At 35.0% G+C, this 15,515-nt stretch overlaps 2 protein-coding genes across 4 annotated transcripts; both read left to right on the top strand.

Moving 5' to 3' along the window:
- Window positions 1–3,080: 3,080 nt before the first annotated feature.
- Window positions 3,081–8,884, top strand: LOC132184056 (calcium-dependent protein kinase SK5). 3 transcript variants are annotated; one of them, XM_059597538.2, is made up of 8 exons: window positions 3,081–3,828; window positions 5,642–5,785; window positions 5,906–6,058; window positions 6,203–6,315; window positions 7,454–7,621; window positions 7,707–7,931; window positions 8,436–8,572; window positions 8,691–8,884. In XM_059597538.2, exons 1-8 carry the CDS (start codon window positions 3,273–3,275, stop codon window positions 8,788–8,790), a joined length of 1,596 nt encoding a protein of 531 aa, XP_059453521.1. In that variant the 5' UTR covers window positions 3,081–3,272; the 3' UTR covers window positions 8,791–8,884. The 3 variants fall into 3 exon arrangements, with proteins under 3 accessions (XP_059453521.1, XP_059453522.1, XP_088374221.1); XM_059597539.2 differs by lacking the exon at window positions 5,642–5,785; XM_088518095.1 differs by having other exon boundaries at window positions 8,436–8,884.
- Window positions 8,885–10,982: 2,098 nt separating this feature from the next.
- On the top strand, window positions 10,983–15,396 carry LOC132183820 (calcium-dependent protein kinase SK5-like). Its single transcript, XM_059597263.2, has 7 exons — window positions 10,983–11,621; window positions 12,810–12,953; window positions 13,057–13,209; window positions 13,710–13,822; window positions 14,052–14,219; window positions 14,323–14,547; window positions 15,031–15,396. Exons 1-7 carry the CDS (start codon window positions 11,063–11,065, stop codon window positions 15,181–15,183), a joined length of 1,515 nt encoding a protein of 504 aa, XP_059453246.2. The 5' UTR covers window positions 10,983–11,062; the 3' UTR covers window positions 15,184–15,396.
- Window positions 15,397–15,515: the final 119 nt, after the last annotated feature.

Below are 15,515 nucleotides of genomic sequence, written 5' to 3'. Positions count from 1 at the left end.
AATCCCACTTTTGTCGCCTAGAGAAGGAGCCTATTTTTTTTCTTAAGAAAAAAAATTACAAAAGTACAAATTGTTAAAATAACTAAAAAATATAAGAATGATCTAAATACTGTATTTTTGTGTGTATTAATCTATATACAAGATGGTCTATTTATAGTTGACTAAGGTCAAATAAAATAGGCAATACAATCAATAGTTAAATGGACAATATTATAGAATCAAATATATATATATATATATATATATACAATTAGCAAACTATATGGAGACTTCTAGCCAGCCCTAGAGAGAAAATTAGACATGGGGAGGAGGGAGCTCCCCTTTTTTTTTTTTTTTTTTGGTTTTTCCAACTAGTTAAGTTGCTTCGGCCATCCCTTTTCTTATGTTGCGCTACCTTTGTCCACCCTCCCCTCCACCATGTTGCACCACTCTTTGCCTCATCGGAATCGGTTGGACTTTAGATCTTGTTTTTCAATTTTAAATCTAGTCTCCTCAACTGGTTTCACTTAGCCATGCGCCGGCCCACAATGGTCCCCACCTCTTCAACTGCCCATCAGCGCAAAACAACTCCATCTCCTCCAACACACACTAGTCAGTGCGCTTTGCCTCATTCACCTTGTTTGTTGTAACTATTTGCTTTTATTATTATTATTAAGTTTTTGTTGTTGTTGTTGTTTTATTTTTTATTTTTTATTTTTTTATAATAATGGTTTAACTTCTCCTTAGATCTACTTTTATGAGCGATCTTTGAAGTGAAAGTTTTTGTCCTGTCTTTTGGGTCGAAAATGATTAGTTTCGGTGTAATGATCTTGCTCTTATGGTCGGGAAAATAAAAATTGAGAATATGACTTACATATGTATTAAATTGAGTTTACTTTGAGTATATCTATTCTATAACTAAAGTTTGGATATGAGCGGATGTTAAATCATAGATATGACTTAATTATAAGATTTTTATGTTTGTCTCTATGATGTTGTAACCTCATAGTTTTGCTTATAATTTATTAAAACTTTATGTTCTATGATATAAGAGTTTTATGCTCTTAATCATTTTTCAATAAATGAATATAAAATATTTTTCTTAAAAAAACATCCCTTTCAAGCTGACGGTCGTAACGCAGATGATAAGAAAAGTATTTTGTGTTGAAAAATAGTTTTACAAAAGCAAAATTCATTTAAAAGCATCTTTTTTTTTTTCTTTTTTTTTTTAAATTAATTAATTAATTTTTTTTTCAAATATCTCTCTACTTTGCATTTCCAAATTAGAATTCATAGAATCATATTAGCCACTTGCCTTTCACATGTCGGCTTATGCACAACCAAGGTGACTCGGATACAACTGTAATTCCCCTTTATTCTACCCATAAAATGAAAACGTGCCTCTAGGGACACGCACATGCCAACAAGCATATCTCCTAAATTTAAATGCTAGCAACATTCTATCTATGCCCCCACCAACAAGCATTGAGTGGACCACCGCTATCAGACTATATCACCAGATTTGAACAAGTTTTAATTTTGCTGTTTTAAAATGTCTGATTTAAAAAATTAAAAATATAGTTAATGAAAATATGATTTTTCAACATGTATTCAAGAGTTTGGTAAAATTAGGGTTCATCTTTTAAAATTATGAATTTTTTAAAATATGTTTATTTGTCTAGGGTTTAAAAACTTTTTGTTTTTTACATTTTCAAACCGTCATTTTATTTTTCGAACGCACGCCCAAACCAAGCATTTTCCACAATTTTATTTTAAAAATAAGTGTTTAAATTATGAAATTGCACGACCAAACGTACTCTTAAAAAAGCCGGAGAGTTTTCAAATAGCCATTAATTTTGCTAAAAAAATTTATTGTGTCACTCAAAAAATGAAATGACTTTTAAAGTTATCATTTGATCAAAATTTAATATGGATCAATCACTAATAATTTATAAAGCCACGTTATTTTAAGAGTGACACAAAAATATTACAAGATGGGGTTCTAACACTATGCATCAACATCAAATCTCAAATTGATTTTGTCATGTATTTTCTTTGTCCCCTAATACCTATGCTAGTATCTTTGTCCCCTAATACTATTTTTTGGAGTCGTTAAGCGTCTTTTAACATAAAGTGTCTTTTTCTCTACTTAAAATAGATGAAATTTGTTAAAAATAAAAAAATTATATCTATTTAATTTATCTATTACTATTAAATTTTTTATTCACCTTTTATTTTCCACGGATTTGAGTACATCTATTTAGGTTCATCTAAAGTCATTTAAAAAATAGTCTTGCATATTATTCTAAACTTTCATATATTATGAAAGAAAAATGATAGAATTCATTATGTTTTAACCATTTTTTAGCTATTTTCATAGTGAGTCAAAAAAATCCATTATAAAATGAAAATAAATATCCAATAATGTCATCTTGTATCCATTTAAGATGTTATAGGGTCATTCGATAAAAGCCATCTATTTTATCTAAATTGTCAATAAAAATAAATAAAAACTATTGAGCTCAAATGCTTTATGAGTTTGATATTTTTCTAATTGTAAGTATTCGAATTTTATTAATCATGAAGCCTACTATTACTTTATTGTTTCATCTAATTATGTACCATTAAATTATATGACACCATGTTATTTACAACTTTTGAATTATATGACAATATATTTATCACGTAACAACATATACACTGTTAAATAGTAAAATATAATATAAATCCTAAAATAAATCACCTCCATTTCACGTTTTATATGGAGTTTAGTGTGAACTCATTGTGTGAAATTAGAAATTAACCTCTCACTTATCAACTAGGGAAGGTTATAAACTTTTTTATATATTTATTTTATGGAGGCAAAATTGTCAACTTGCTGAGGCTATTAAGACAGAAATTGGTATTATATTGAACAATTGAATAAAATAAAATAATAATAATAATAATAATAATAAAAAAAACATGAAATTTGTCTGTCTGAATAATTGAGTTTCATGTGAGCTCTTCCAGTACCAATCCATGTACTGTAAATCCCAATCTGAAAAAAAAAAAAAAAAAAAAAAAAAAAAGGGACAAGAGAGAGAGAGAGAGAGAGAGAGAGAGAGAGAGAGAGAAAGAGAAAGAGAAAGAGTAAAACTCACTGGACAGGAACTTGGGGGAGAGAATCTGATAAACTTTTGAGAAAGCAGCTGCTTTTATGTGGAAAAGGAAACAGTAGGGTCAGGTTGGGCTCTCTGGGGTTTTCCTACTTGCAGAAATCTCTTCCACCAAGAGATTGAACAGTGGAGATCATGAACAACTTGACCGCAGCTCCACCATCAAAAGATTCATCAAAGCCCACATGGGTCCTTCCCTACCAGACCCCAAACCTCGGGGAGCTCTACACGCTAGGCCGGAAGCTCGGGCAGGGCCAGTTCGGCACGACATTCCTCTGCACGGACAAGTCAACAGGCCACAACTACGCCTGCAAGTCAATCCCAAAGCGGAAGCTCCTCTACCCGGAGGACTACGACGACGTTTTGAGGGAGATTCAGATAATGCACCACTTGTCTGAGCACCCACACGTGGTGAGGATCCGTGGCACGTTTGAGGACTCTGTGGCTGTGCACTTGGTGATGGAGCTGTGCGAGGGTGGGGAGCTCTTCGACAGGATAGTGAAGAAGGGTCATTACAGTGAGAGAGAGGCTGCCAAGTTGTTGAAGACCATTCTTGGGGTTGTGGAGGCTTGTCATTCTCTTGGGGTTATGCATAGAGACCTTAAGCCTGAGAACTTCTTGTTTAGTAGCGTGGAGGAGGATGCTGCTCTTAAAACCACTGATTTTGGGCTCTCTGTCTTCTACAAGCCAGGTTGCTTCTTGGGTTTCTTTCTTTGTCTTCAATTTTGTCTTCTATTACTGTTTTCATGGGTTTGTGAAGTATCGCTTGTTCTGGATTTGTGTGAGTGGTTTCTCATATTAAGGTTTCTCCAATATATATTTTTGATTGGAACCATTTTTCTCATAATTCGCCTCAATAATTTTGGTTATTTCTGCTTTTTCTTTTCTGCAAATGGAATGGTTGTTTGATGGAAGATAGTAATACTTATGAGGCCATTTGCTTATCTATATACTTGTATTATCTTACAAGTATCAAAAGAAAACATAAATCTTTTAACTTCTCTGATTAGCTTGCCGATCATCTAAGCAGGGCAAGTCCTGCAAAATTTCCTTCACATTTGTAGGAACAGCAGCAAGAATCAAATACATCGGGTTAAACCTCTTGGCTAGCTCCAAGCTGATCCTTGCAGCAGTAATTTGATGATAGGATGCTGTCTTGCGCTCCTCCACATGAAAAAATGGTACTACTAGATTGCTTTCATTGTCCCAGATCACACATCCTTAACCACCTCTATTGGCTGATAGTGAACCATCAATATTCAAATGCCAAAATCCATTTGGAGTGGGAGCCCACTTGAAAGGCACTATCATACTCCTTTATAAACATAGCATCTATACTCCATAAACCAAAGAATGATCTGTTTTCTAGCTGAATCTTCCACTTCAATTTTGTCAGAGAATTTGCATCTGACTACTTCCTGCACTACTTGTATATCTGACCTTGACGACTTAGCAAGCCCTCTAAGGGCCTTCTCATTTCTTTCCATCCAAATGTAGTAGATGGAGGCTGCTACCGCCATTCTTTTAACATTTGTAACAGTAATAGTCTTGTTGCCATGGTTAACCAACAAGTCTATCATTTGTTGCCAGGTATTTATATACATTTCCTGCAATACCACTTTTTTATCTTATTGCTTCCCAGAATGTATTAGAAATTTGCATTCTTCCCCCAATACTGTCTTATTTTTCTTCTCGGTTTCTTAGTCTATTACTTCCACTAAAGCCAACGGATTGAAGCATATTTTTACAAATGCGTTTTTCCTCTAGCTATCCCATCATGATCATTTCCTACTTTGATTATGAGATGATGAATTCTGATGGAGGCCAAGGATGAGTTCAAAATGGACGAGTTGAGCTCTTTACAGCTCGGGAATTGGTTTATGGAATGAAAGAAGATTTGACAATTAGCTAATTTTGCAAAGAAAATATTTGTATTGTTTAAAACTAGACCTACCACTCTGAAAATACGTAAGTAAACAGCTTCAAAAGATTTAGCTACTTCTTTGGTAGATTAGCCGATTGACTGGATAAATGGGGTCTGCTTGCTTTTTGGTAAAATAAGTAAATTGTGATACTTTTGGGTTCCTCTAGGGCATTATTTGTAGTTTGAAACTAGATCTTGTTTGTATGTGCCTTCTATATACCACTTTTACATATTCTATCGGGTATTAAATTTATGTGGCTTTATGACAAGGTTTTGGGCACAAAAGAAAAGAAAAAAGAACAAAAAAAAAAAAAAAGAGATTATTTTCTATCTTGTGGTTCTTTGTATTTTCGGAAAATTTGGAATCTGTAAACATGGAAAGAAATGGACAATAGTGTTGTGTCCGCAGCATTCAAGATCCCAATTTTTTGGAAGAAGTTTCCTAAAAAGATCAATTTTGTTGGAATACGATGCTTTCTTGTTTAGTGTACTTGTGATATGACCTCATGCTTTATCATTATAATCTGGTGGTTTCTATCTCTGCTGGACATGAAGGCTAGTTTTCTATGATTCTTTCCAGGTCAAACCTTCTGTGATGTTGTTGGGAGTCCATACTATGTTGCACCAGAGGTGCTGTGTAAGAATTATGGACCTGAAGCGGATGTATGGAGTGCCGGAATTATATTATACATCTTGTTAAGCGGGGTGCCACCTTTTTGGGCTGGTAGCCATCTCTGAATTTACATATTGATCAATGAGTGATAGATATATTACTAGTGAATTCACTTTCTATGCATCAAACTCGTATTACCAACATAGTTTTTGCATCTTTTGTCATCTGCAGAATCTGAAAAGGGGATCTTCCGAGAGATTTTACAAGGTAAACTGGATTTTCAGTCTGAACCATGGCCTGGCATCTCCGAAAGTGCCAAGGATCTCATCCGAAAAATGCTTGATCGGAATCCAAAGAAAAGGCTAACAGCTCATGAAGTCCTTTGTAAGCCTCTCTCACTTGCATAGTTGTATTAAGCGAGGTGACTTGTTTAGGCCTTAAAAGAAGATGAGGCTTAAACATGGCCTAGTGTGATCAATTTCATTGGATTTGTAAAAGCTTGGTAAACTAAAGTGATCTTTGTATTAGGCCACCCGTGGATTGTAGATGACATTGCTCCGGATAAACCTCTTGATTCTGCAGTGCTGTCACGCCTAAAGCAGTTCTCTGCAATGAACAAACTTAAGAAGATGGCATTGCGTGTAAGGCTTCAATAGATGTGTAGTGATACATTTTAGTTACATATCTATGACCGTTCATTTCCTGGACCATTGAGCACTGATTCCCTAACAGTCTGAAAACACACACACAAACACATTCACAGTTTTTAGTTTTATTTTTTACCTATTCCTTTGGATACTACAAGTAAATCTACATTTATTAGGTTGAACTTTGGGTCTATTACCTCTAGAATTTTATGAATTTCATATTGAGGGCTAATACTGGCTCAGTTCCTCTGCTTCTGTAGGTTTTGACTGTCTAGGAACCTAATTATTAATTTTCTGACCTGATATAGTCTTTTGAATGGGAGATTGCGGAAATCTTCGGCGTCATTTGCGTCCTTCATAACATAACCCTATTGAGGGACATGCACTTAATGATTGAGAAATGAGTCCTGATCGAAACTTCTGCTGTCTAAACAGTAGTGCAGTTGCTTATAAACGCTGTCTAGTGCTTGATATAAGGGCAAATGAATGAAACTAGCTGTTACATGTTAGGTTCCATGCAAAGTGCATAAGTTTTTCAGAATGAGATTCTATACTCCTGCACCCTCATAATTTTAGACGGAGGGAAAGTACTGAAAAGTTTTGCATGCAAGTTGTGAAACATTACTCAACTATGATATACACATACACTGTGGATTCACACACGTACATATAACTGCTGGGGTTAAAGATTAGACTGTATCTACCAATTGCTATTTTGCGCGAAAAAGACTCTAAGATGAGTTTGATGCAAAAGTTTAGCGATACATCTCATTGTTCTGTTGGAGCTTGACAATTTTACTAATGCTAAAACAAATTTTCCAGAGGATTTTAATGAGTGGTTTATACATTAACTTGCAATATGGGGATGATTTGTCAAAGACATCATAATAGATCTGAAGATGTTGAACAGTGTATTGAAACTGATGCAATGTGGAGGAATTATCTGTCACTAAAACATTCGTGCATTTTCCATAAGACAATTTGATAATATAGGATTGCTGCTCCTTCATGCATAATACTTTGATAAAAATGAAACACCCGTCATGTGTCATCTATCTTGTACTGCCTTATATGTTATGATGGTGATGTTTGTGTTGGTAAATGTTAAATTAATTTTCAAACTCTATTGTAGGTCATAGCTGAGAGGCTTTCTGAAGAAGAAATCGGTGGTTTGAAAGAGTTGTTCAAAATGATAGACACAGACAACAGTGGAACAATAACATATGATGAACTAAAAGACGGATTAAAGAGAGTGGGCTCTGAACTTATGGAGTCTGAGATCAAGGATCTTATGGATGCAGTAAGAAACTCTAGTCTCTGTCATTGATCAAATCTACTATAATTTTTTATGTGGGGTAAGAATCTTACTTGTGGGTGTTTGGTAGGCAGATATTGACAACAGTGGAACAATCGACTATGGTGAATTTCTTGCTGCCACTTTGCACTTGAATAAGCTGGAGAGAGAAGAGAATCTAATGTCAGCCTTCTCCTTTTTCGACAAGGATGGTAGTGGCTACATAACCATTGATGAACTTCAACAAGCCTGCAAAGAGTTTGGTTTAAGCGAGGTCCACCTAGATGATATGATTAAAGAAATTGATCAAGATAATGTAAGTTTGTTCATTTATATTTTGACCATGATGACACCTACTATATCTGCTTATATCTTTACAACTGTTAGTGTATTCAGAAGAACAACTTTTTTGCTTTATGTTACTGTTTACGAGCAAAATTTAAAAGCACTACTACATTCACATCCTGCATGGTGCTAATGAGCCTAATAGTTTTATGTTTAGAAGGTGAAGTGATACCATGCACCTATTCCTTTATAATCCATTTTGAGTTTGGCTTGCTTCCTGTATGCGCACAGGACACAAGCTAGGGTGCCACATCAGTATTTAGGGACGTGTGGAACCCTCCAACTTGCGTCGTATGCGCGCAAGCATAGGACACAAACCAAAGCTCTTTTATAAATGGCATCTCTGCATGTAAAAAATCCAATGAAGAGCTCGCTTTCTCTCTCAATTGAACTCATCATACAACTTTGATGAGGAAGAGCTGAATCTCTTTTTCTAGGTTTCCAACTTTGAACTAATGAAAGTTTTGTATCGCAGGATGGACAAATAGATTTTGGGGAATTTGCAGCAATGATGAGGAAGGGCAATGGAGGAATAGGAAGGAGAACCATGAGAAGCAAATTAAACTTGGGAGATGCCCTTGGACTGACCGGCAATGTGTCCAATGAACTGAGGTGATTGTTCACATTTAAGTAATTAATTAATCATTTGGCAATTCAATATATGTTGGGAACATCCTTGTGGAAAGAAAACATTGATAAAATTTTGGAGTGGTGCTGCCATGAATTGAAGGTCACCTCATCTCTCTTCCATTGTGCGGCATTTTGGGAAGGAGAAGTATATGCCACACCACATTATCTTATTCCCAAGTATTCATTTTTTATATACGTAGTAGAGGCCAAATTTAATGGCTATAAACCTATAACTCTTGGATTGAAAGGACTTTTTAATATGTATATTAAAGTCTTTGCTTTATTGATGTTGAATAGGGCTCCAAGATCCAAATATCCAGTTGAACACGTGCCAAAAAAAAAGAAAAAGATTGTGAGATTTACGGGAAGGAAGGCTCATCGTAATTTTTAAAAACGTAGTGAAGTGTATAGCAAAATCTATAAAATAGTGGTGCACGCATTATACTTGCTGCATGAAAATGTGGTTCAACCATTAGAATTGCGTGTTTTTAAAACGTGCCTTCTTGCATACTGCATGAAAATGTGAATTTTTTCAAGTCTATAAAATTGGAGGGCAAAATGCACTCTAAAAAAAGCTAAGAATCGAATTGTCCAAATCATCAACTCCTCTTGATTGTTTTTAATCGAAACCCACGATGAATCACTTTGAAATCGTTGTGCCTTGAGGATGATATGCATTTTATGAAGCCAATATATTGAAAATACTTTTTTTGTTGTAATCTTTTTTGGGTAAGTTGCTGAACAATACTGAAGAGGAAGAATTGCATGCATTGTTAGGCTTTGGCTGCTGTGGTTAATGAAGAACAACATTGTTTTAAAGGGATGTCTTAGTTGGGTAATTGGCTAATGCGATTCAAGGGCCAGGCCGAGTCAGAAAGGCTTTGAGGTTCATATTATGGTTTTCTGTGCAACCCTTACGAATTTCCAGGGTTTTCATGAATATCACGCGGTGCCATACCGAAGAAAAAATTAAGCAATAAATTTTGATAACTATTAAGTCAACTGTCACGTTAGTTTGTAACGAATTTATAGTAAAAATTGTAGTATCCCTAGTACCATTCGTTTTTTACTATGTCAACTCTAACTATTTAAACAAGAGGAAAAAAAAAAAAGGAGAAGTAAAAATCAACATCAACATTGATCGCATCTATTAACCCAAAACGAGGATGCATATTTAGGATTCGATTATTTGAAAACATTTAAAGTTTAACCCCTTTTTTTTTCATCCCAAAACATTTATAACAATAGAATCTAAATTTGAGTTGAGTTCACTTGGAACTAATTAAGCTAAAGATGATACAGCTTTGACCAACAGCTGCATCTTCTTGAGAAGGTTTGGTATTAATCCACCCATATTAATACACGTTTTTTTTGTTTTTGTTAAAAAACATTATAAAATAGAATGTGGACATTCACATGTATTATAGGTAGGGTGTAAGAATTTCCCTTAAATTAAAATAGTAAGACAAATCTTTGCTTGTTTCTCTCCCCCCACCAAACATGCACATTCACCCCACATATAATTAATAATTATTCACTTATTTTATATTTTATTCTAAAAATATTAATTGTTCACTTATTATTATTATTTTTTATGAATAAGGTATTATTATTTTCATTCAACAACTAAACCAACTACAATCAAACCTCCCTTTTTTTTTTAACAAAAAAAAAAAAAAAAAAAAACTATAATCAAACCAGAAAACTAGACAACACAAAAGGAGACTACAGATGAGATGAGACTCCTTACAAACCCAAACCAATAAGCTAAACTTGAACAACTAACAAACAGAACTCAAAACAATAAATTATATATGTGGCATCCCACATTGACCGAGATATGCTTATAAGATCGAGCATGCTGTTTTTAAATGGTATAAGGCATTTTGGGGTAAACTCAAGAACAAAACTGTGCGAGCTGTTACACCATCAAATTTGAATTTGCTTTCAATTTCAGTTGAAATGGAGAAGATTCTCTTGCTCCCAAGATAATTTCTTTTCATTTAAAATTCGAAAAAAAAAATGCTATTTAATATTCTCCCATCCTTATTTTTTTAAATCAGCCATGCATGCATGAAGTGAATCCTCTCTAATTTTCACTTAAAAAAGAAAATGAAAAGGAAAGTGGACCCAATGCATAATATATATATGCTAAAGTAGTCTTCTTATAAAATGGCACGTTTATATCATTTTGTTTTAAAAAATTCTTCCTTTTTTTTTTTTTTTACTAGTTTTTTTTTAAGGTAAACCATTTTGCTTAGTTTACTATAATCTTTCATTGGAAAAAGCTACGGCAAAAGAATTTACGTCCAACACAGGTTCATCCACTTGCTTTGCTGGTATTTTAATTAATATTCTTAAACATTAATATCCAGAGAGGATCGAACTCGAACACCATTAAAGGCCAGATCGAGGTTGTCTTCCTTCTCAGTTCTCATCATCATCGATCTCCAAAACCCATTGTCGATCATCATGATGAACAAATCAAGCTCAGCTGCGCTACAAAGAGATTCAAAACCCACGTGGGTCCTTCTCCCACACCAGACTCAAAACCTCGCAGACCACTTCAGAATTGGCCACAAGCTTGGGCAGGGAAAATTCGGCACCACATACCTCTGCACAGACAACTCCACAGCCAAAAACTACGCCTGCAAGTCAATCCCAAAGCGCAAGCTCTTCTACACCGAGGACTACGACGACGTTCTGAGGGAGATTCAGATAATGCAGCGCCTGTCGGAGCAGCCGCACGTGGTGAAGATCCGAGGCTCGTACGAAGACGCGGCGGCCGTGCACTTGGTGATGGAGCTGTGCGAAGGCGGGGAGCTGTTTCATAGGATTGTGAGGAAGGGGCATTACAGTGAGAGAGAGGCTGCCAAGTTGATGAAGACTGTTGTTGATGTCGTGGACGCTTGTCATTCGCTTGGAGTCATGCACAGAGACCTCAAGCCCGACAACTTCTTGTTCGATAGTGACGAGGAAGGTGCCGCTCTCAAAGCCACTGATTTTGGTCTCTCCGTATTCTATAAACCAGGTAGCCTTTTTGGGTTCCTTTTCTGTTAATCTTCATAATTTATCTTTGTTATGTTTTTGTATAGCCTTTTGAGTGTGTTTGAGTGACTTAAAAATACTCAATTCGTTTAAAGAAAAAAGTATCAGTTTGGTAAAAAAAATTAAAAGCGCTTTTAAATGTCAAAAAAGTTTAAAACGCATTTTTGGCAAAAGCTTAAAAATGAAGCTTTTGTCATTTTTTTTTTTTAAATTATTTAAAAGCTCTATTTATCAAACACAGTCTTGGTGTCTATTGTTTTACCGTTTGAATTTGGCTTGAATTAAAAAATAGTTGTTTTAAAATGTAACCAATTAATTTGGTTTTGAAAAACGTAGTTAAATATTCAATAAAATTGGAGTTTAGACTTTAAATTCTTAGGTTTTTAAAAATGATACTTAGTAGAATCTTTTCCACCTGATTGTTATGTGATTTGAGGTTTACTTTACAATGGCACTCAACTGGATAAATGGGGTCCAAGTGATGCTTTCTTGTGATACAAGTAAGTAGTTATATTTATTTTGGGTTTTTCCCATTCATCATGTAAATGTAATGTATGATTTGACACAACTCCTTTCCTCAATGTACGATATTCTCTCCGGGATGGAATTTACCGACCTTGGATTTATGCTAATAATTAAGGTGGTCATGGGGCTAAACAATGTTTAGACATGTTAACATGTTTGTACAATAATGCACATGTTAACGAGGCTTATGTTATGTCTCACAATTAGGGTTGAATTTGTGATTACGTTTTGATTCGAATCATGTTGAGGTATATGTATAAGATTATATAAATTAATTCTAATCCGGCTCATTTAATTAAAGGAGTCAAATTTTTCAACCCTAGCATACTAATTTCATGTTGGGTTAATGTCGGATTCGCTTGTTATATCAAAATTTGTCAGCCCTAAATGTTGCATGTGAAGTTTGGATTGTGTCAACATGAGTATAAAATTATATAGGTCAACACTAACTCGATCTATTTAATTAAACGGGTCAAACTCCTTCAACTCTAACCCTCTAATTTTCTGTTGGGCTCATATCGAGTTCACAAGTCCAATGGACATGGAATGCGTCCAGCACGAGAGGCAACTCCCAGAATGTTGTATGTATATTTGTAATATGCTTCTGAGAATCCGAATCACTGATTCTTGTACATTTTTCTTTCAGGTCAGATCTTCTCTGACGTTGTTGGGAGTCCATGCTATGTTGCACCAGAGGTGTTGTGCAAGCGTTATGGACCTGAAGCAGATGTATGGAGCGCAGGAGTTATATTATACATATTGCTAAGTGGGATGCCACCTTTCTGGGCTGGTAGTCATCTCTGACTTCACATATTGGTAGATTTGTTACTGAAGAAATAAGAACTTATCTTCTGGAAAAAAAAAAATTTTCATCTTTTCTTTCTTATCTGCAGAATCTGAAAGAGGGATCTTTCAAGAGATTTTACAAGGAAAACTAGATCTTCAATCTGAACCATGGCCTAGCATTTCAGACAGTGCCAAGAATCTCATACGTAAAATGCTTGATAGGGATCCAAAGAAAAGGCTAACAGCTCGTGATGTCCTTTGTAAGTCTTTCACTAGAAATAAGCAGAGTTTGACTTGCTTCCTCCTCTTATTAATTCAATGATATGGCATTTCTTGTTATTGAACAGGACATCTTCAATCATTAAGTGAGTTTAGTCGTCCATATTCAATAACACGAAATGGATAGAGATCTCCTACAATTATGTTATTCTGATTGTTAACAATTCAGACAGTAACTATGAAAAAACTCTTATGAGACCCACTTGTCCGAGCAAGTCTAAAGCAATCTACCCCCTGCTTGAACAAGTGAGCCATATATAAGCTCTCACATTTGCTATCTAAATTACTAATAATTCAGACAATAAATTACTTCGGATCCGACACGAGATGTCCTATTATTCAATAAAAAGATGAGTGTCAAACTCAAATAAGCAAGTATGTTTGGCATTTATAAGAAGATGATACTTAAACAAGTCATAGCATATGATTAATTCCATTTGATATGTTTAAGGTTGTTATACTAAAGAGATCTTTGTATCAGGCCACCCTTGGATTGTAGACGACATTGCTCCAGATATACCTCTTGATTCTGCAGTGTTATCACGCCTGAAACAATTCTCTGCAATGAACAAGCTTAAGAAGATGGCTTTGCGTGTAAGACATAAATAGATTGGAAATTATATACTTTAGTTTTACACAAATCTGAATGGATTTCTTGCATTATCTTCAACTGCTATTAAACTGACATGTTTTCAAAATGCATGTGATTATCATGTATAATACATGGGTGAAAAGAGACAATGCTAACGTTTCTAATTGTATTTAAGCCTTATATTTATCAAGGTGGTGACATTTTTATATGTAAATTGAGCCGCTATTGCAGGTTATAGCTGAGAGGCTTTCTGAGGAAGAAATAGCTGATTTGAAAGATTGGTTCAAAACGATGGACACAGACAATAGTGGAACAATAACATTGGATGAACTTAAAGATGGCTTACAGCAAGTTAGCTCTGAACTTATGGAATCTGAGATCAAGGATCTTATGGCTGCAGTAAGAATATAGTGTCTACACCATTGATCTACTCTACAGTAGTTCTGATGCCATCTTTATTCTAGTCATCTAAACTTGATAATTGCCTTTGGGTGTTTGACAGGCAGATTTTGATAACAGTGGAACCATAGACTATGGTGAATTTCTTGCTGCTACTTTACACTTGAATAAGTTGGAGAGAGAGGAGAACTTATTGTCAGCTTTCTATTTTTTTGACAAGGACGGTAGTGGCTACATAACCATTGATGAGCTTCAACAAGCCTGCAAAGAGTTTGGTTTAAGTGAAGTCCATCTTGATGAAATGATCAAAGAAATTGATCAAGATAATGTAAGTGATTTCAAGACTAGTGCCAATGAACTTAATAGCTTATGTCTATTTATAAGGTGAATTGATTCCTTAACCAAGTTTGTTTGGCAACACTTTTTGGGAAAAAAAGCAATAGCATTAATAAATAACTTTAAACACAACTTTTTCACGTTTATGTTATATCAAAATACTTTTTCAACTAAAAAGCAAAAAACATCTTATAAAAAGTTTTGCCAAACGAACTCTTGGTTTTATCAAATCAAATCAAGAGCTGACTCTTTTCATGTCTCTCTCTCTATGTCTATTGTGATCCAATAGCTTTCTTTCTAAGATCCTATGCTAACATCAGAACTGTAACCTAACAGCTTTAGAGCTGGGTTTGCAAAAGTTCATGAACATTTGTTTCTAAGTTTCCAAGTTGTGTGTTTTCTTCTTTTTTATTTTATTTTTTTATTCTAAGTTTCCAAGTTGTTACTTTGCACTAATAGAAGCTTAATGTTCCAGGATGGACAAATTGATTACGGGGAATTTGCTGCAATGATGAGAAAGGGCAATGGAGGAATGGGGAGGAGAAGCTTGAGAAGCAAGATAAACATGGAAGATGCTCTGGGACCTGCGAACAATGGGTCTCATGAACTGATTGATTGTTCACCTTAGGTAATCAGTTGGTGAATCTTTTTGGAACATTCTTATGGAAAGAAACCACTGTTTAAATATTAATCTTCACAAGTAGTTTGGTCAAGTTTTGCATGGCTTTCTAATTTAAGGCCAGTTACTCATAGGCTACACATGGAGCTAACCCTCTTTCACCCCAACACATTTCCCCCAACACTATGCTTTCTCAAGTTCACAGGGCCAGGTTTGGGTCTACATAATACTTCTATGAATGGCATGGCCCAACTAATGGCCACCAGTGTGTGTGTGTGTGAGAGAGAGAGAGAGAGAGAGAAAGAGGACTCTGAAGTAGGAATCAGTGAAAAAAAAAAAAA

Source organism: Corylus avellana, chromosome 7 (assembly GCF_965113065.1).
Source record: "Corylus avellana chromosome 7, dhCorAvel1.hap1.2, whole genome shotgun sequence".
NCBI lineage: Eukaryota > Viridiplantae > Streptophyta > Magnoliopsida > Fagales > Betulaceae > Corylus > Corylus avellana.
This window is presented reverse-complemented; position numbering and strand designations above follow the sequence as displayed.